At 37.4% G+C, this 22,551-nt stretch overlaps 1 protein-coding gene across 1 annotated transcript in view; it reads right to left on the minus strand.

Moving 5' to 3' along the window:
- The window catches only part of MNDA (myeloid cell nuclear differentiation antigen), a 34,926-nt gene that overhangs the window by 3,020 nt on the left and 9,355 nt on the right, over positions 1-22,551 (minus strand). Inside the window, exons 2-6 of the mRNA XM_008264248.4 lie at positions 9,765-10,049; positions 8,633-8,778; positions 8,011-8,163; positions 3,140-3,556; positions 687-875 (exon numbers count right to left, since the gene is read on the minus strand). Coding sequence (XP_008262470.2) covers positions 687-875; positions 3,140-3,556; positions 8,011-8,163; positions 8,633-8,778; positions 9,765-10,029 — 1,170 coding nt within the window. The 5' untranslated portion in view covers positions 10,030-10,049. The remainder of the gene's footprint in view (positions 1-686; positions 876-3,139; positions 3,557-8,010; positions 8,164-8,632; positions 8,779-9,764; positions 10,050-22,551) is intronic.

The following is a 22,551-nucleotide window of genomic DNA, read 5'->3' on the forward strand; positions in this document are numbered from 1 at the left end:
TTTTTCTACAAGAAATCTTCCAACTTTTACTTCTTTCACACTGAATTTTTCCAATTCTTCATTTCTGACCAAAAAAGCTACATTTAGCAAGTTCTTGTTTTGTCTGTTGGCCTTGCTTTCCCCTGGTCTTCTATATCTACAGTTTCACCTATACAGAAAGCACAGTTCCACACTTCAGGGTATTTGCATACGCCATTTCCACTGCATAAATCTGTCTCTCTAATATCTTCACCTTGATAAGAAAAGTAGTACCTGCCAGAGATTAATTACTCATATAGTTCTAGGCAGCGACATAATTGATGTATATACATTTTTTCCCTTAACATTTAACCTGCCTGAAGAAATGAAGACACCCATTATTTTAGACGACTAATTGAATTATTTACACATTCAAGCCAATTAACCAGTATTGAAGCCAGAATTCAGATCAAATCTGTCTTATTCAAAGCTCTACCTTCTGAGTACTATTTGGAATTTCTTCCTTGCTTTCCAAATTTCTTCCAATAATTTATCATTTAGCACAATCATCACACCCTTCTTGTGCATACTCACTCCTTAGTATCTTTTAAAAAACATCTGCTTAGAAATAAGTGCAATGACATTTTTGGACTCTCCTCCTACTTGCTCCCCAAACCCAAAAATAATAATTCACTTTTTGCAACCTAAAGTTTCTGTGTAGTTCCCACCTTAATGAAACTGTGAATTCCACATGTGAGTTTTAGAGTCTTGTCAATTGTTTTCAGGTGAAAGCAGTAGAGTTGAAGTTTATCTCCTTCCTCACACTTCATGTTGTGCCACTTTCCATTCCCCACAACATCCATCTTTCCTGTGTTATCTTGTATTTCATAAATTGTGTTCTTCAGTTTCACTGTTTTCTAAAAAAAAAATAATATTCAGTTTCTAACTCTCATATGTTTGAGAAACATAAAATAATAAAGAGCCACTTATGGGCACAGATGTACACATAGCTTTGACAAGGTCTGCTCTGAGTATCTTACTTTTATTATTATGCTTATTTGCCTTTCTTGTTCTAGGTTTTTCCTGCTTGGGAATTATAGAACAAGAATTTGATCCAATTTTCTATTTCTTTCTTCACGAGGGAAGTATTGATTTCTTTTACTTTTCCTAATATTTTTTTATATAAATGGAAAAAAATTCATGTATGTAATACATACAGTTTTATATACATAGTGACAGTTCCCACCCCATCCTCCCTCCCTCCCTTGCTCCCACCCTTCCTCCTGCTTCCTTTCTTATTCTTCTTTTAATTTTTGTGTTAATATACTTTTTTTTGAGAACAAGTTTTATCATTAATCAAAGAAGCACCTGAGGAAACAGGCAATGGAGTTGGACATTTAGGCTTATCTAAAACTTATGAGACATAAGATTATCCTCCACTTAATACACTGATACAAAGCAGAACTTTAAGAACAAGTTTTACTATTAACTCTCATAATACAACTTTTTGAGGACAGAGGTGCTGCATGGGAAGTTAGTGCACAGTGACTCCTGTTGTTAATTTAACAATTAACACTCTTATGTATGATTTCAGTGATCACCTGAGGCTCTTCACATGAGCTGTGTAGGCTATGGAAACCTTTTGAATCCACAAACTCCTTTAGTATTTAAACAGGGCCATAAGTAAAGTGGAAGTTCTCTCTTCCCTTCAGAGAAAAGTGCCTTCTTCTTTTGGGTGCTCACCCATAGAGGTCCTTCTTATAGGACACTTTTTGCCACAGTTATCTTGGATTTCCATGCCTGAAATGCTCTTGTGGATTTTTGGACAGGTCAAAATGCATTAAGAGTTGACTCTGAGGTCAGAGTGTTACTTTAAGTGATTGTCTTTCTATGATTCTGTTTCATGGACTGCTTCTCATGTTGGTGCATTCATGCCTTTTTAACTCTATTATTATTGCTAAACACTTAATCCTATTTGTATGATCAGTTTAACACTTAATCCTATCTATATGATCATCTCAATGCCTAATCCTATCCCCATTATCACTTTAACACTTAAAATGTTTTTTTTTTTTTTACCACCCTGCTTATGAGGATTTGGCATCCAATGGCAAGTTTTTAAACTGTACCCTTAGAAGGAAGTCCGTAGGAATATATGCAGAACTGTCTGCAATTGTATGCAGAATGTATACAATTACAGGCTTCATATATTTCATATTTACTACTTTCAGAACATGGTGATTCTTTCTGCCGTGCCTGCCCTCCCACCCACACTATCACTCTCCTATGGTATTTCACTCACTAAGCTGTTATTTGTCAAATTGATAGTTGCATTTATAAGTATGGCTTCTTAAATAGAGCGTAACAAGGAAATGGATATAAAGTTAAGGGTCTCTCTTGAAAGACAGATATATAGAGTTATGAAGCAGTAAATTATTTAAGATGTTGAGTTCATAAAAGTTTGTAAAGTTTTGCATTGATTGAATGCATCATTCTAACTAATATCCTGAATTTAGACACTGAGGTCTCCAGCAAAATTTCTAATTTTTTTTCATAAAAGAGGAGATTGAATTACTTTGTCTACCAAATATCATGGTATAAAATAATTCTCAAATGTTCTATAAACTCTGCATGAACAATTAATTAAATGAATGAGTAGAGAAGATGATCTGTAAATGTTATATCATTTACCTAACTACTAAATATGTGTTTGTATTCAGGAGAATGCCAACAAATCTGTTCATTAATTTGAGTATATGTCACAAGCAGAATGCAACCATGTTAAGGAAATCCATTCTTCAAAATAAAAGGAAAATGATGATTTATATAATTGTAGTAGAGCTCAGGAAATAAGATAATTAGCATAAGGATATTGTGTGCCCTGCATTGTCTTTGCTCATTGTGTGCTGAGAATAGGTAATAACCCTTGTTGGAATGAGGTTTCTTAGTAAATATTTTTCAAAGAATTTATACAAAGACTGTCTGGGGGAAGTTGAATAATATTAGGTCACATAACCCTACTCCCTATTGCTACCTGTCTATACAAGGTATATACATATAGTATACCTACATAAGACAAGGTTCTGAGTTCTAATAGTCAGTACAGAGTTTGGCAAGTTAAAACACTTAATTCCAAGAGTTGGAGAAAATGAACAACAGTAGTAAAAACCATTGTGATTACCTTTTGTAACTTAAACGATCCATACACTATTGTTCCTGATGCTTGTTTTTGGAGTTGATCAATCTTGAAGCTTTTGGTTGCTTTATTGATAATGCTTCTGGGGACTGCAATCTGTTGATCGGGACTAGCTTCAGACACAGATGATGTATCATAAATCTCCAGGATTCCTTTATATTCTAAGTAATCAGATATGGTAATTATCTTGTTTTTTGTGAACTTCTCTTTCAGCCTGGTGTCGAACACTTTCACTTGGAAAAGCTCAGTCTCATTAGCCACTGTAGCATGAAACATTGTGCCTTTCTTCTTTTCTGAATTCTCGTATTCAAATGGAGCTATTGCTTTCAGGACCATCACTATTTTGGGGTCTTTGCATACATCATTTCCTCTTGCAGCCACCTGATGCTGACTCTGCCTTTTCTGTGTCAAATGGACGGTAGAAAATAAACTTACACATTTGAGCAGAGAATAAAAAGTCACTTTCTTATGAAAGGAAACTCAGCAATAACATTGTTCCTAATAACTTTTAGGGAAATTTGGTTTTAGGACAACAATAGAGAAGGAATGCTCAACAGAAATGAAAGACTTGTGTTGAGTATAGTTCAGACAGGAAAAAAAAAGTAAGGTATCAGATAACAGGCACAGCAGTAATACTGTCACTGAAACAGAATGATCTTTCTCAAATAAGGCTTGATCCTCTGCAAGCATAACATGGTGGTGGATAATGTTCATTTTAATGAAGTACTTAAGTGAAAGATAATAATATAAACATAAATATATTTTAACTCACTTAATACCACAAATCACAAATGGTAAAGGTTTTCAGTTACTAGTAGAATATCCAGGGTCATTTTGTGAATCAAGTTCTTTCTAAGAAATAGTGGTCTATTTTAAGTGGTCAGAAACACATGGACTGGTTCAAACTCTCCCATCTAAAACAGACTCAGGTAGAGACACTCTGGTTACAGCCACATTCATAAACATGAATAGACCACTATTCCAACAAAAATACATCTTTGGAAAACCAGTAACCAACTGATATACCTCCATTGTCTTTTCTCCACAATATTCTGGGTTATTGTGTTATAACAGAAGGCTTTCATGGAAGGAAACAGGTTAACCCATCAGAGGAAGTGTGAAACAAGGGTGGACTATGAGCTGTACAGATACAAGTGTATGATGATGTACGACTTGTCTCCCTATGGTCTGGCCTGGCATTCTACACACAGCAAACCCCAGTGAGTGAATAGACTTTTACTTAGATCTTACTTTTCATCAATGTAGCCAATTATCATAATACAGGGAAAACTTTTGAAGAAGCCATTTAGCTAATAGTAAAGACTCATATGTAAGAAAGACATTATTCTCATATTATTTGGTAGTGTTCCTAGAGATTAAATGTGATCCCAATCAAAATTCCTATGACTTTCTTCTTAGATCTAACAAAAATGATGCTAAAATTTGTATGGAAACACAAGGCACCCCGATTAGCTAAAGCAATCTTAAACAACAAAAACAAAGCTAGAGGCATCACATTACCTGATTTCAAGACGTACTATAAAGCAGTTATAATTAAAGCAGCCTGGTACTGGCATAGAAATAGACATGTAGACCAATGGAATAGAAAAGTAACTCCAGAAATTAATCAATGCATCTACAAACAACTGATCTTAGACACATAGGCTAAAATCAATCCCCAGAGAGTGGACAGGCTCAACAACAAATGGTGCTGGAAACTGGCTTTATGCATGCAGAAATATGAAACAAGACTCCTGCTTTACACTTTACACAAAAAGTAAACTCAAAATGGATCAAGGATCTAAATCTATGGCCTAATACCATCAAATTCCTAGGGGAAGCATAAGGTAAACTCTGTAAAACATTGACAAAGGCAAAGATTTCTTGGGAAAGAATCCAGAATCACAAGCAATAAAAGTAAAGTAGATAAATGGGAATATATTAAGCTAAGAAGCTTTTGTACTGCAGAGGAAACAGTGAACAACGTGAAGAGGCAACCAAGAGAATGAGAGAAAATATTAGCGAATCATACAACTGATGAATGATTAATACCCAGAGTCTATAAAGAACTCAGTAACCTCTACAACAACAAAACAAACAATCCAGAGAAGAAATGGGCAAAGGACATGAACAGGCATTTTTCAAAGGATGAAATTCAAATGGTCAGTAGACACAAGAAAAATTTCTCAGAATCACTAGACATCAGGGAAATGCAAATAAAAACCACAGTGAGTTTTCACCTTACCTCAGTTAGAATGGCTATCAACCAAAAATAATTTTTTTAAAAAAAGAGAATGTGGGGAAAAAGATACCCTAATACACTGTTGGTGGGAATGTAAACTAATGCAACCATTATGGATGACAGTATGGAGATTCCTCAGAAAACTGAAAATAGATCTACAATATGGCCCAGTTATCCCACTCATGCCAATTTACCCAAATGAAATCACATTATGAAAGAGTTATATGTATCCCTTTGTTTATTGCAGCTCAATTCATAATAGCTAAGATATAGAATCAACCCAGATGTCCATCAATGGCTGACTGGATAAAGAAAATGTGGCATATATACACCATGGAATACTACTCAGTCATAAAAATGAATGAAATCCTGTGTATTGCAAAAAAAAAAAAAAGTATGCAACTGGAAACCATTATGCTTAGTGAAATAGCCAGTCTCAAAAAGACAAATATCATAGGTATTCCTTGATTTGTTTTAATTAATATGCAGAGCACGCATATACAAAGACATTAGTAACAATAAGATTCAAACTGACAAGAAAGTTTCAGAATGTGCATAAAAGAAATTATATAACTTACATAACTATTCAGAAGGACACAGAATAAGCCACAAAGGACACAAATGCAAGTATGTTCACCAAAGATGTATTACTATTGGGATACTGGAATGCCAGTCAGTAAGGAATTAATAAAAATTATTTTATATTCATGCAACTCAGCCTTACATATCCCTAAATGAGCTCTTATTTATTTATGAACTTGCAAAGATGATTCTTTTATGTTAAATGAGTAAAATAATTAATAAACAGTGATAATTTCAGGATATTATATTGGGAAAACTTACGAAGTAATTATGAAGAAAATTACTTGAAAGAATACAAGTAAAAGTTTGATAATATCTGATTAGTATACATTTGATTCTTATAACCAATAATTTGCTAACTAATCAGGCCAAAATCAGAGATCTGAAGTTCACTGTGGGTCTCTCATGTAGGTGGCAGTGACCCAAGTACTTGAGCTATCATCTGCTGTGTTCTAGTGCATTAGTAAAAGTTGGAGTGGAAGCAAAATACCTCAAACTCAAAGCAGACACTCTGATATGAGATGCAGAATGTCCCAAGCAACTATCTAACTGTTGCTTCAAATGCCTACCTCTAAATTAAAATTTTTAAAAAATCAAATGTTTTTTCTCATATGTCACTTTTCATGTTAATGTAATAGAACAGATTGGTGCAGTTCATAGATAAAATTCTCAGAATATAATATTTTTAAAGGTGTTGTGTGTTATTATTTCTGCATGGTTTTCCCCAAATTTCTCAACTCTCCATTTTATTCCTTCATGTCATCTGAATGGTTTTGTGCCCTTTAGGCCTTAAGAGATATCAAGTTCTTGATCAGATTATGTACGCTTCTTTTGACCTTTATTTGTGCTGTCATATTTCAATACTTCCAGGTATTGGAGGATCTGGCTTACAAATGTTCACAGAACAAAGAGGTAGCCATAATCTTAAACACACAGTGAAGGAGGGACAAACATTTGGTAGTTGTCACAACTGGTAGGAAGAAATAAAATCCTATCAGACTGAACACCATACGTTTTTTTACCTAATCTGAATGAGATTTCATTTCAAGAAGATTCCTGTGAGGACTGGATATTGATATTGGGACATAGGGGGTGGGTAGTTTTGGCCTCCTAAATCTGTATATAACTATATATGAAATACATGAAACTTATATAACTTAAGTAAAACTTAAAAAAAATCAAGCAAAAAGAAAATAAATTATACCCTTGCAAAAAAAAAGTGCTTTCAGGTGGAGTGTATTAGTTAGATTTTTGTAACTTTAACTAAAATATCTGAGAAAAGATGATTTGGAAGAAAGGAAGCTTATTTTGATGTGCATTTTGAGGTTCACAGTCCAATGAGGATATTGGATATGGAAACCACACAAGGGCAGATCTCTCGTAAGCCAGGAAACAGAGAGAGATGGGAAGCATACTTGACTTGTGTAACCAAACATCTCACAAGAACTACCTTCCCAGGGCAAGCCTTCTGTGACCTCCCACTGGGCCTACCTCTCAGACATAATTAGATGAATTACTCAACCTTTGATTTGTCAACCATTAACATTCATTCATTAACCCTTAACACAAGAGTTTGAGGTTAAAATGTCTACATTAATTGGAAGAGCCTAATCCTGTTTAAGCCATAACAGGGAGGAAATAGGGTGTGGAAATTTTGAGGAAGAAAGGAGCACGGTAAGTGTTGCAGAAACTTGAATAATTAGCGAGAGAAAGGTACAGATGTGAAAGAGATGGGAGAAGTTGGTGAGCCCAGTGTTCTATCTGCCTGAACTGTGCAGGACGCTGTATCTCTCTACCTTCCATGAAACAGCATAGAACAGAAAACTTCCTAAAGTTAGAGAGAATATCAAATTTATCAAGCATCCCTGTTGAAGCAAAAGATCATGATGTTGTGAATTTCAACATATACATTTGATTAACTACTTAAATTCTGTTGTTATTTTTAAGTAGAGGATGAGATGAGAATTGTGAGAAATGATTCCTATATTTTAAGTTGGCAAAAAGAAGAAAAATGGGGGGAGGATGAGATTACCTCAGTTGAGGGAGTTTTGCATGGTGTTGATGCTGAAATCTGGCCCATGGTTGTGGACATGTTGGCTCTTTCAAGACAGGGAGATGGAGTTTGCACGTCACAGACTTTACTTCTTTTGGTTCCACTGTTTTCTTTGGTTACTTTCTTTCTTTTCTGAAAGTGGTTTAAATTTCTTGTTAATAGTTTTCAGTGTTGAATGAATTTTGAGAACATTTTCATTATTAGCTAGTAGATTTATTATTCTTAAAAATGTTTTTCTAGAAAATCTGATGATGTGCTGGTCAAGCCTTGGCCAGTGGTAAGATGTGGGGATAAATGGTTTAATAAAAAAGGCAGAGGGAAAAGTTATACATGTCTTTCCTCTAATTATCTCTTTGGTAGCTTGTGACAGACTTGGAATTAGAGAAAGTATGTTTTTGTGAATATAGGAAAAGTGTTTTCCTATCTGTACACTTCTCTAGTAGAGATGAAGATATCATATTTACATAATGCATATTTTCGTTACTCCTTCCACAAAGATGACTGGTTATTATGCAGCTTGGTAAATCTGGAACTGAGTGGGAAGGCCATCACAGTTTTTTTTCTGTGGGACTTCAAGCCTGTTCCTCATCCTCAGGCTTACCTGAGCTTCTGGAGTCTCCTCTGCTGTTTTAGTGGTGATGGTGTTTCTGCTGCTGGGTTCAGGTGTAGCAAGACCAATTTCATCTTGATTAGTTTTTTTCAATGGGGTTGCTCCTTTTGCTGCTTTTGGTTTACTTTTCTTCAAAACTAATCATAAAAAAGAAGACACATAAACTCAGGGCAGATGATTTAGGACAGCTGGAGTAATTCTCAGACTATCTCTTTTTCACCTCCTGTTGATGAGTCTAGCTATGCTGTGTCTACCTCTGCTTAGTCCAACCTGGCTATAAGGTGGGCAATGGTATCAAGACAGTCAGACACTGTTTCATGCTCCATAGTGCTTCCCTTATTCATCACGTGTGCCCTGAACTCATCCTTCTCATCTTCTGAACTTCATGTACTTTAATCCAATACTTTCTCAATCCTGTGCTCCTGTTATCTCCTAAAACAAATCTCAGGTTTTTATGATCTGACTTGTCATATTTTCCAGGTAATCCACTCAAATTACAGAAATAAGTAAAAAGAAATAGAAAGTATCTTTAAAATATTTATGGAAAAATCTATATTGTTAAAAAATTATGAGTAGATTTCACATTTTTATGCACTAAATAAGCTTATCTTTAAATCTGTCTCTTTAATTAAAAAGTTATTTATTTGAAAGGCAGAGTTAAAGAGAGAGAGAAGAAGAGAAAGAGAGAGAGAGAGAGAAAGATATCTTCCATCTACTGGTTCATTCCCCAAACGGCTGCAACAGTCAGGGCTGGACCAAGCCAAGCCAGGAGCCAGGAATTTCATCCAGGTCTCCCACATGGGTGCAAGTGCCCAAGCACTTGGGCCATCTTCCACTGCTTTCCCAGGCACATTAGCAGGGAGCTAGATAGGAAGTGGAGCAGCCAGTACTCCAACTGGCATCCATGTGGGATGCAGGTGCTGCAGGCTGAGGCTTTAACCTGCCGAGCCTCAGCAGTGGATGCCTTAATTCTAATTCTTAACACACATGTTGAAGTAGAAAAATACTGTAAGTTGTTAACCTGTTGGAATTTGAAGTACCAAAACAGTCTCGGTAACTGAGTCATAAAATGGGAAAAGGATCTAACATGACAAAAGGTTCATGTTCCCTGTTCCTTCCTTACGTTTTAACTTCTCTGTTTGAAGATTTTCAGCCAGGTTTTTAAGTGGTTCTATATCTTTGAACAGTTTTATGAGCGTGCTCAATCCAGCATCACTTTGGAACTTGTCTGCCATTAAGTCGGCAATCTTAATTCTGTCATATTCATCTTGCATTTTCCCAGTCAGTTTTAAATCATCTGTCAGTAAGGACTTAATTGTGCGAAAATGGTAATCATTGATGACCTCTAATCCTTTCAGCAGAACAATTTTCTTGTATTCATTCCCCATATTTCAAGACACAGATGGATCTACAAGAGAAAAATGGGACAAAGTTGTTACATGTATTCAGACAATTTCAAAAATGAGATCTGCATTTCTGAGTGACTGGCCCATGCCAGCATATTGGAAACAGGTATGACTATAACAAACAGGGACTTAATTACTGGGCATGTGCAGGTAACACTTCTTCCATATTAATTATGATAATTGAGTTGGCTCAGGACTAGCTTTTTTGTTTAAATTTTATTTAAGATATACATTTTTCATTTGTTTCATTCACACAGGTTCAGGAACATAGTGATAATTTCCACACTATCCTCCTGCTAACCCTCACTCCCACTCTTCTTCCTCCTCTCTCTCCTATTCCAATTGTTATTTTTTTTTACAAGATTCTAGTTCCAGTTGACTTTATACTCATAAGATTATCCTTACACTAAGAGTTCAACAAATAGTGTGTGTGTATATATATATATATATGTATATATATATATATATATATATAAACACTGGTTCTCAACAGTTGAGACAAGGGCTATTAAAAATCATATCAGCTCTAAGTGTCAGTTTCACTCTTATCAGTTACCTTTCAGGTAATCTATTAGTTACCACAGATCAGGGAGAACATAACGGTATTCGTCTTTTTGAAACTGGCTTATTTCAGTAGGTATAATGGTTTCCAATTGCATCCATTTTGTTACAAATGATAAGATATCATTTTTTTGTGACTGTGTAGTAGTCTATAGTGTCTCTGTGTGTGTATACTATCATTTCTTTTTTTTCCAAATAAACCTTTTATTTAATGAGTACATATTTTGTAGGTATAACTTTAGGAATATAGTGATTCTCCCCACTGTACCTGCCCTCCCACTCCCACTACCACCTTACCTCCTCCTCCCTTTCCCATTCCCATTAAGATTTTCCATTCTCCATTAAGATTCATTTTCAATTAACTTTATACACAGAAGACCAACCAGTCATTTGGAATATCTCACATTGGGTATATTTACAGATATATGGATTCCTAAACTATGAATATAATGTAGCACATGAGACTCAGTACTTAAGGAAATGATACTTCTATATTATTTTGAAGGTTTATTTTATTTGAATGGCTGTGAGAGAGAGAGAGAGGGAGAGAGAGAAAGAGAAATATCTTCCATCTGCTGGTTCACCTTCAAATGGCTACAATGAGCAGAGATGGGGAAGGTCAATGCCAGGAGCCAAAAACTCCATACTAGTCCACAATGTGGGTGTCAGGGGCCCAAGCTCTTGGACTATCTTCCACCACTTTCCTGTGCATGTTAGCCAGGAGTTTGGGCAGAAGCAGAGCATCAGGTACTTAAACTGGTGCTCATGTGGGATGCCAATGTTACATGCACCAGTTTAACCAACTGTTCCACAACACTGGCCTGACTTCTATCATTTTTAAAATAATGTCTTCACTTAATACATTGACTAAGAAAGAAAAATATGAGTATTAAGAACTTAGGCTTTGGAGTGCAGGCAATCTTTCTCCTATGCGTAATGGTTTGGATATATGGGTTCAATGGAAATAACTGTAACAGATCCGTGATTTGCAAGATATGATTGATTAGACTTAGAAAATATGGGGCTGGTGCTGTGGCATAGTGAGTTAAGCCTCCACTTGTAGTGCCTGCATCTCATATGGGTGCAGGTAAGAGTTATGGCTGCTCCGCTTCTGATCTAGCTCCCTACTGATGGCCTGGGAAAGCAGTGGAGGGTGGCCTAATTCCCTGGGCTCCTGCATCCACATGGGATACCTGAAGAAGCTCCTGGCTCCTGGCTTCAGATTGGCCCAGCTCCCACCATTGTGGCCATTGGGGAGTAAACCAGCAGATGACAGAATTTTCTGTCCCTCTCTCTGTAACTCTGCCTAACAAAATGGAGGAAGCTGGAACACATCATGCTGAGTGAAATAAGCCAGTCCCAGAGGGACAAATGTCATATGTTCTCCCTGATTGGTGACAACTAACTGAGCACCAAAAAGGAAACCTGTTGAAGTGAAATGGACACTATGAGAAACAGTGACTTGATCGGCCCTTGAGTCCTGACTGTTGATGTACAATTTAATACTTTATCCCTTTTAGTATTTTTTTTTGTTTTACTTAATACTTTATCCCTTTTGGGATATTGGTTGAACTCTGTAATTAACACACAATTATTCTTAGGTGTTTAAATTTAACTGAGAAGTGATCCCTGTTAAATATAAGAGTGGGAATAAGAGAGGGAGGAGATGTACAGTTTGGGACATGCTCAAGCTGACTTGCCCCAAATGGTAGAGTTATAAATGTGCCAGGGGATCCCAATACAATCCCATCAAGGTTGCATGTACCAATGCCATCTCACTAGTCAAAATGAGCAATTTCAGTTCACAATTGATCATACTGATAGGACTCATAGAATGGCAGATGTCCTAAACAGCACTCTGGGCTCAGAATCAGCCCTTAAGGCATTAGGGTCTGGCTGAAGAACCCATGAGATTATTTTAGGCTTGGAAAGCCAAGGCACTGTGGCAAACAAACAGACAAACAAACAAACCCTAAATGAAAGATCTCTGCGAGATCCCAGTAGAAAGGACGGGGCCACCAAAGAAGGAGTACCTTTCTCTGAAGGGAGGAGAGAACTTCCACTTTGACTATGACCTTGTCTAAATAAGATCGATGTCTGTGAACTCAAAAGGTTTCCATAGCCTTGGCAACTCACGACAAGAGCCTAGGGAGATTACTGACACCATAAACAAGAGTGTCAATTTGTTAAGTCAACAACAAGAGTCACTGTGTACTTACTCCTCATGTAGGATCTCTGTCCTTAATGTGTTGTTCAATGTGAATTAATGCTATAACTAGTACTCAAACAGTATTTTACACTTTATGTTCTGTGTGGGTGCAAACTGTTGAAATCTTTACTTAATATATACTAAATTGATTTTCTGTATATAAAGAGAATTGAAAATGAATCTTGATGTGAATGTAATGGGAGAGGGAGCAGTAGTTGGGAAGAATGTGAGTGGGAGGGAAGTTATGGGGAGGGGGGAAGCCATTCTAATTCAAAAGCTGTACTTTGGAAATTTATATTTTCTAAATAAAAGTTAAAAAAAGAAATAGAAAATATAAAAAGAAAGATAATATATAGATAAAAATGTCACTGTTAACATACTATTAGTTGCAAAAAGAGAAAAAAAAAGAAAAGAAGAATTGAGATAAATTTCTCACAATTAAAGTAACATAAATGTACTTAGAGTGATCAGATCAATAGAGTGTAAAACAGGAGACTCAAACAGAAGCCCATATCAAGACACAGTGGAGAAATTTAAAAATATACAAAACTGAGAAAGAGTTGAAAGATTCATTGCTAGTGAAATTGGACCTTTCTCTTACAACACACCCAAAAATCAGTTCAAAATGGGTTGAAGACTTAAACATAAGACTTGAAACTAGAAGAGAACTTTGAGGTAAATATACTTGACATTGTTCTCAGTAATGATATTTTGGATTTTAACCCTAAAGTACAAATAACAAAACATGGGAGATATATCAAGCAAAATGTTTTTAAACAAATGGTATGACAACAAATGATATGACAACATACAGAGGGGGAAATGTTTACAAGCCACATGATTTGTAAGGAGTCAATGTCCAAAAAATGTAAGAAATTCATATAATTTAAACAGCAAAGCAAAAAATGAACACAATTAAATGTTTTGAAAATCTGAATAGACATGCTTCCAAAAGCATACAAATGGTCAACATGTAAATGAAAAGGTGTTCAACTTCACTAATCATCTGTGAAATATAAATCAAAACCCTGATGAGCTATCTTACACACTTGTTAGGATAGCTATTTTTAAATAGTTAGAAAGACAACAATGTGAATGAGAATATAGTAAAAGAACACTTATTCTCTGAGGTATGAAGTAAACGTGTAGTCATTGTAGAAAAAGTTTGAAGGCTACTCAAGAAATTAAAAATTGTGTTATAGTTTGATCCAGCAATTCCACCCCTGCATATATAGCTAAAGAATGATATAAGCAGATCAAAGAAGTATTTGGTACCCATATTCATTACAGCATTTTCCACAATGGTCAAGATATGAATACAATCTATGACTATCAATGCATGAATGGATAAAAAATGTGCTATATACTTACACCAGAATGTTATTCTGCCTTAAATAAAAAGGAAATTTTGTCGTTCCTTCATTCAGAAATATTTATTAACATGGGTGAACCTAGAGAACATTATGCAAAGTAAAATAAGCCTGGGATAGGCCGGCGCCGCGGCTCACTAGGCTAATCCTCCGCCTAGCGGCGCCGGCACACCGGGTTCTAGTCCCGGTCGGGGCGCCGGATTCTGTCCCAGTTGCCCCTCTTCCAGGCCAGCCCTCTGCTGTGGCCAGGGAGTGCAGTGGAGGATGGCCCAGGTGCTTGGGCCCTGCACCCCATGGGAGACCAGGAAAAGCACCTGGCTCCTGGCTCCTGCCATCGGATCAGCGTGGTGCGCCGGCCACAGCGCGCTGGCCGCGGCGGCCATTGGAGGGTGAACCAACGGCAAAGGAAGACCTTTCTCTCTGTCTCTCTCTCACTGTCCACTCTGCCTGTCAAAAAAAAAAAAAAATAAGCCTGGGATAGAAAATTAAATATTGCATGTTCTCATGTTTATGTGGAATCTAAAAATACAGGGAGAGAAACAGATAGACAATAGTGACACAGATAGACAGAATAAGAAAAAGTAGTCCAGTATGGCCAACTGTTAGCAATGTGAGCGATTAGTAAACTGAGAAGGGTTTTTTTGTTGCTGTTGTTCTGCTCTTTTGGGTTTATTATAAATATAGAATTATTTAAAAGTTAAAAGAAAATAAATTGATCAAAACCAAAGCGAAAGAAAAATCCATGGATTAATTTTAATAATGGCTCTCTTGGTCCAAGATGGCAGAATAGGGAGGGAGCACACCGATGGTCTGGGAAGGGAAGGTTCAAAGAGGGGTGAGAATTTGTAATTTCAGGGAAAGGGAAGCTCTTCCAAAATGAGGGAGACAGGGTGGACCTGTGAGGAGGACAGGGACACCTGAGGAGCAGGACACCAGCAGAAGTGTGTACGCACCAGTGCTGGAAGCCAAGGTGAGACAGGGCGCTTGCCCAGCACCGCTGTAGCAGCTGCCGCCGCCCCTCCCCCAACCCACCCTGGGACGGACACTGAGACATGCATGATTGAATGGGGGAGGAAATAGAAAATGGAACAGAGTGAGTAGCGCCAGCGGAAAGAGTGAGCGATTCAGGGGGTCTGATTGAGGGACTGAACAATCGAGGATCCCTCCCTCAAGTTGGAGCTGCAGTGGGCAGGAAGAAGCCATCTTGTTTGTTTACATTCGGGCTTAAAGGAGAACTGCCTCTGCCTCCACACTAACCTTCGGAGGCGGAGCCCAAAGGTGGAGTGGAGTGACAGGACACTCCTTGCGCAGGGGCAGGCAGCAAGGGAGGGCAGCTCAAATCCCTGACACCAGTCTACTCAAGTTACCAGAAAAAAAAAAAAATTGAAAAGCACCCATGGGAAGAGGGCAGGATCCAGGGGGACGAACTGAAGGATCAATAATGCCAGGATCCTTAGGACCGCCCAACCCACAATCAGAGCTGCAGCGGGCAGAGTGCAGCCATCTTGTTTGTTTACATTCGGGCTTAAAGGAGGCTTGCCTCTGCTCCAAAGGAGGAAGCAGCAGGGGCGGAGTCCAAAGGTGGTCTGGAGCTACTCGACACTCCTCACGCAGCAGGTGCAGTGAAAGAGAGTGGCTGACCAACGAACCCCAGGCACAGACACATAGAACATAGGAACAAGGAAACTGGCCCCCCAAGGGGCGGAGATTGGCACCTCAAAGCCCTGACACCAGCCCACTCAAGTTACAAAAAATAAATAAATAAATAAGTAAAAAATAAACAAACAAACTCTAGAAGGCAGAGCAGCCTGCTTAGACTGGATATTGGTACAGACTCACAGCAGCCCATAGCAGAGGGAAATCAACCTGAAAAACCACCCAGATGGAATGCCAAAAAACAAAACAAAAACCCACAAGAAGAATATAGAAGAACATATAAACTCACCAATGGAGCAGGCTAAACCAACCATAACAGAGGCTGAAGAAGAAGAATTTGAAACTATGCCAGAAAAAGAATTCAGAAAATTAATAATCAGAATACTTAGAAATAATGAGAAACAGTGTCAAGAGATGAACGAAAAACAAGCCCAAGGATTAGAGATCCTAAAAAGAAGCCAGAATGAAATACTGGAAATGAAAAACTCAATTGACCATATAAAAAACACCGTGGAATCCCTCGGAAATCGAACAGATGAAATAGAAGACCGAATATCAGAATTTGAAGACAAAATTCCAGAAATAATACAGTCAGTTGAAATGCAGGAAGAAGAAATTAAAAATTAAAAAATATGGTCGAGACCTACAAGATTCAATCAAACGGTGTAATGTTCAGATAACAGGAGTCCTTGAGGGGGTGGAAAGAGAGAATGGATTGCAAGGTGTTTTCAATGAAATAATATCAGAAAACTTCAAACAAAGGCAGCTGGATAACAACAGGCAAATTCAACAGATAGCCAGGACTCCGAACAGGGTAGACCAGAAGAAAAATTCACTGCGACACATTGTGGCAACACTCAGCTCGGTGACACACAAAGAACAAATCCTAAAATGTGCAAGAGAAAAATGACAAATCACATTCAGGGATAAGTTAATCAGACTCACCCCAGACTTCTCATCGCATACACTACAGGCAAGGAGATAATGGCATGATATATTTCAAGTTTTAAAAGACAAACAATGCCAACCTAGAATACTATACCCTGCAAAGCTATCATTTATGAATGAAGGGGAAATAAAGATCTTCCAAGACAAACAGAAACTGAAAGAATTTGTATCCATGGTTCAACCCTACAACACTTGCTCAAAGACGTGCTGCACACAGAAATACAAAAACAAGAACTTCACTACAAAAAAAAAGCGAATGTAGAGTAACCTACAAACAAAGTTCAAAATACATAAACAGCTCGTTTAGGAAACATGAATGGGAAAAGACAGTACTTAAAAGTAATCACACTGAATGTGAATGGTCTTAATTCTACTACCAAAAGACATAGATGAGCTGATTGGATCAAGAAAGAGAATCCATCTATATGTTGCCTTCAGGAGACACACCTTATCAGCAAAGATGCACGCAGACTGAAAGTGAAAGGATGGAAAAAGATACTCCAAGCTAACAGAAATCAAAAAAGAGCTGGTGTGGCCATCCTGATATCAGACAGAATAGACTTTAACATAAAAACTATTAAAAGAGACAGAGAAGGGCACTATATAATGATTAAAGGATCTATCCAACAGGAAGACATTATTATTATAAATGTATACGCACCTAATTACAGGGTGCCTGGCTACCTGAAAGAATTACTAAAGGATTTAAAGGGAGATATAGATTCAAATACAATAGTAACAGGGGACTTCAACACCCCACTCTCACCAATGGACAGATCAACCAGTCAGAAATTCAACTAGGAAACAACAGAGTTAATTGACACTATAGACCAAATAGACCTAATAGATATCTTCAGAACCTTCCACCCCACAGCCAAAGAATTCACGTATTTCTCCCCAGTACATGGAACGTTCTCTTGGATTGACAATATGCTAGGCCATAAAGGGAGCCTCAACAAAGTCAAAAAAATTGAAACTATACCATGCAGCTTCTCAGACCATAGTGCAGTGAAACTCAAAATCAACAACCCAAGAATCTCTACACCATATGCAAATATATGAGGAATGGACAACATGATCCTAAACGAACAGTGGGTCATCAAAGAAATTAAAAGAGAAATCAAAAGATTTCTAGAAACAAATGAAAATGATAACACAACCTATCAAAACCTGTGGGACACAGCAAAAGCAGTGCTAAGAGTAAAGTTTATAGCAATTGGTGCCTACATCAAGAAGCTGGAAAGGAACCAAACAAATGAACTCTCCATGCACCTCAAGGATTTAGAAAAACAGCAGCAAATCAAGCCCAAATCCAAAAGGAGGAAAGAAATACTAAAGATCAGAGAAGAAATAAACAGAATTGAAATAAAAAAAAAAAACAAAAGATCAACAAAACCAGGAGCTGGTCTTTGAAAAAATAAACAAAATCGACACACCATTGGCCCAACTAACCAAAAAAAAAAGAAGACCAAAATCTGTAAAATCAAAGATAGTAATGGAAATGTAACAACAGACACAACAGAAGTAAAAAGAATCATCAGAAACCACTACACAGAGATGTATGCTAACAAATTGGGGAACCTGGAAGAAATGGATAGATTCCTGGACACATACAACCTTCCTAAACTGAGCCATGAAGATATAGAAAATCTAAACAGATCCATAACCATGGAAGAAATTGAATCAGTAAAAAATGCACTACTGTTGTATCAGCTCTTGTCCTGACAGTTGATGTCCAACGTAATACTTTATCCATTTTAGTATTTTTTTTGTTCTAGTACCGTTGGTTGAACTCTGTAATTAACACACCATTATTCTTAGGTGTTTAAATTTTAACTGAAAAGTGATCCCTGTTAGGAATTTGGAAAACATTATGTTGAGTGAAAAGCCAATCCCAAAGGGACAAATACCACTTGTTCTCCTTGATAGGTGACAACTAACTGAGTACCAAAAAGGAAACCTGTTAAAGTGAAATGAACACTATGAGAAACGGTGACTTGATCAGCCCTCACCCTGACTGTTGATGAGCAACTTGATATGTTATCCCTCTTAGTATTTTTTTTTTGTTTGTTCTACTTAATACTTTTGGTTGAATACTATAATCAATACACAATTCTTCTTAAGTGCTGAAACTTAACTGAAAAGTGATCACTGTTAAATATAAGAGTGGGAATAAGAGAGGGAAGAGATGTGCAATTCGGGACATGCTCAAGCTGACTTACCTCAAATGGTAGACCTAGAAACATACCAGGGGATTCCAATTCAATCCCATCAAGGTGGCATGTACCAATGCCATCTCACTAGTCCCAGTGATCAATTTCTGTTCACAATTGATCATAATGATAGGACTAAGAACCAAAGGGATCATATAAACAAGAATAGTGTCTGCAAATACTAGCTGATAGAATCAAAAAGGGAGAGAATGATCCAACATGGGAAGTGAGATACACAGCAGACCCATAGAATGGCAGATGTCCTAAACAGCACTCTGGCCTCAGAATCAGCCCTTAAGGCATGCGGATCTGGCTGAAAAGCCCATGAGAGTATTTCAGGCATGGAAAGCCAAGACACTCTGGAAAAAAAAAAAAAAACCCTAAGTGAAAGATCTCCGCGAGTGAGATCCCAGTGGAAAGAACGGGTCATCAAAGAAGGAGGTACCTTTCTCTGAAGGGAGGAGAGAACTTCCACTTTGACCATGGCCTTGTCTAAAAATGTTCAGAGTCAGTGAACTCAGGGGGCTTCCATAGCCTTAGCAACTCATGACAAGAGCCTAGGGTGATTACTGAGGCCATAAACAAGAGCGTCAATTTGTTAAGTCAACAACAGGAGTCACTGTGCACTTACTCCCCATGTAGGATCTCTGTCCTTAGTGTGCTGTACATTGTGATTTAATGCTATAACTAGTACTCAAACAGTATTTTTCACTTTATGTCTCTGTGTGGGAGCAAACTGTTGAAATCTTTACTTAATGTATGCTAAACTGATCTTCGGTATACAAAGAGAATTGAAAATGAATCTTGATGTGAATGGAAGGGGAGAGGGAGTGGAAAAGGGGAGGGTTGCGGGTGGGAGGGACGTTACGGGGGGGAAGCCATTGTAATCCATATTCTGTACTTTGGAAATTTATATTCATTAAATAAAAGTTAAAAAAAAAAAACACGCACTACTGAAAAAGAAGTGCCAGGACCAATGGCTTCACTGCCGAATTTTACCAGACATTTAGAGGACAACTAACTCCCATTCTTCTCAAGTTATTCAAAACAATTAGAAGGGAGGGAATCCTCCCAAATTCTTTCTACGAAGCCAATATCACCTTAATTCCTAAAAAAGACACAACAGAGAAAGAAAACTACAGACCTATCTCCCTGATTAACAAAGATGCAAAAATGCTCAACAAAATTCTGGCAAACCGAATCCAACTGCACATCAGAAAGATCATTCACCCAGACCAAGTGGGATTTATCCCTGGTATGCAGGGTGGTTCAATATTTGAAATTCAATCAATGTAATGCCTCACATTAATAAATTGAGAAACAAAAATCATATGGTTATCTCAATAGATGCAGAGAAAGCATTTGACAAAATACAACACCCTTTCATGATGAAAACCCTAAGCAAATTGGGGTTAGAAGGAACATTCCTCAACACAATTAAGGCAGTCTATGATAAACCAATGGCCAGCATCATATTGAATGGGGAAAAGTTGGAGGCATTTCCATTGAAAACTGGCACCAGACAGGGATGCCCACTCTCTCCATTGCTATTCAATATAGTCCTAGAAGTGTTAGCCAGGGCCATCAGGCAAGAAAAAGAAATTAAAGGGATACAAATGGGAAAGGAGGAAGTTAAACTATCCCTATTTGTAGATGACATGATACTATATATAGGGGACCTGATAAACTCCTTTAAGAGACTATTGGAACTCATAGAAGAGTTTGGTAAAGTAGCAGGATACAAAGTCAATGCTCAGAAATCAACAGCCTTTGTATACACAGATAATGCCAAGGCTGAGGAAGAACTTCTAAGATCAATTCCATTCACGATAGCCACAAAACAATAAAGTACCTTGGAATAAATTTAACCAAGGATGTCAAAGACCTTTATGATGAAAATTACAAAACAAAGAAAGAAATAGAAGGCGACACAAAAAAAATGGAAAAACCTGCCATGCTCATGGATTAGAAGAATCAATATTATCAAAATGTCCATTCTCCCAAAAGCAATTTACAAGTTCAATGCAATACCAATCAAAATACCAAAGTCATTCTTCAAAGACCTAGAAAAAAACGATGCTGAAATTCATATGGAGAAACAGGAGACCAAGAATAGCTAAAGCAATCCTTTACCATAAAAACAAGGCTGGAGGCATCACAATTCCAGACTTCAAGACATACTACAAGGCAGTTATAATCAAAACAGCCTGGTACTGGTACAAAAACAGATGGATAGACCAATGGAACAGAATAGAAACACCGGAGATCAATCCAAACATCTATAACCAATTCATATTCAACAAAGGACCTAAAACCAATCCCTGTAACAAGGACAGCCTCTTCAACAAATGGTGCTGGGAAAACTGGATGTCCACATGTCGAAGTATGAAGTAAGACCCCTACCTTACACCTTATACAAAAATCCACTCAACATGGATCAAAGAACTAGAGATGCGCCACGACACCATGAAACTAATTGAGAGCATAGGGGAAACCCTTCAAGATATTGGAACAGGCGAAGAATTCCTGGAGAAGACCCCAGAGGCACAAGTAATCAAAGATAAAATAAACAAATGGGATTACCTAAAATTGAAGAGTTTCTTAACAGCAAAGGAAACAGTCAGGAAAGCGAAGAGGCAACCAACAGAATGGGAGACGTTATTCGCAAACTACACAACAGATAAAGGATTAACAAATAGAATCTATAAAATGATCAAAAAACACCACAAAATCAAAACAAACAACCCAATAAAAAATGGGCCAAGGACCTTAACAGACATTTTTCAAAAGAGGAAATTCAAATGGCCAACAGACACATGAAAAAATGTTCAGGATCCCTAGCCATCAGGGAAATGCAGATCAAAACCACAATGAGGTTTCATCTCACTCCAGTTAGATTGGCTTACATACAGAAATCAACCAACAACAGATGCTGGTGAGGATGTGGGGAAAAAGAGACACTAACCCACTGTTGGTGGGAATGCAAACTGGTAAAGCCACTATGGAAGACAGTTTGGAGAGTCCTCAGAAACCTGAATATAGCACTACCACAGGACCCAGCCATCCCACTCCTTGGAATATACCCAAATGGAATTAAAGGGGAGAACAAAAGAGCCATCTGCACCTCAATATTTGTTGCAGCTCAATTCACAATAGCTAAGACATGGAATCAACCTAAATTTCCGTCAATGGATGACTGGATAAAGAAACTATGGGATATGTACTCTATGGAACACTATACAGCAGTAAAAAACAATGAAATCCAGGCATTTACAACAAAATGGAGGAAGCTGGAAAACATCATGCTGAGTGAAATAAGCCAGTCCAAAAGGGACAAATATCATATGTTCTCCCTGATTGATGGCAACTAAACCAGCATCTAAAATGATACCCATTGAAGTGAAATGGACACTATGAAAGACAATGACATGATCAGCCCTTGTCTAGACTGTTGAGGAACAACCTACTATTTTATTCCTTTTAGTATTTTTGTTGTTGTTGTTGCTCTGTTTATTCTACATAAGACCACTGGATGAACTCTGTAATC

The sequence above is a fragment of the Oryctolagus cuniculus genome, chromosome 7 (assembly GCF_964237555.1).
Source record: "Oryctolagus cuniculus chromosome 7, mOryCun1.1, whole genome shotgun sequence".
NCBI lineage: Eukaryota > Metazoa > Chordata > Mammalia > Lagomorpha > Leporidae > Oryctolagus > Oryctolagus cuniculus.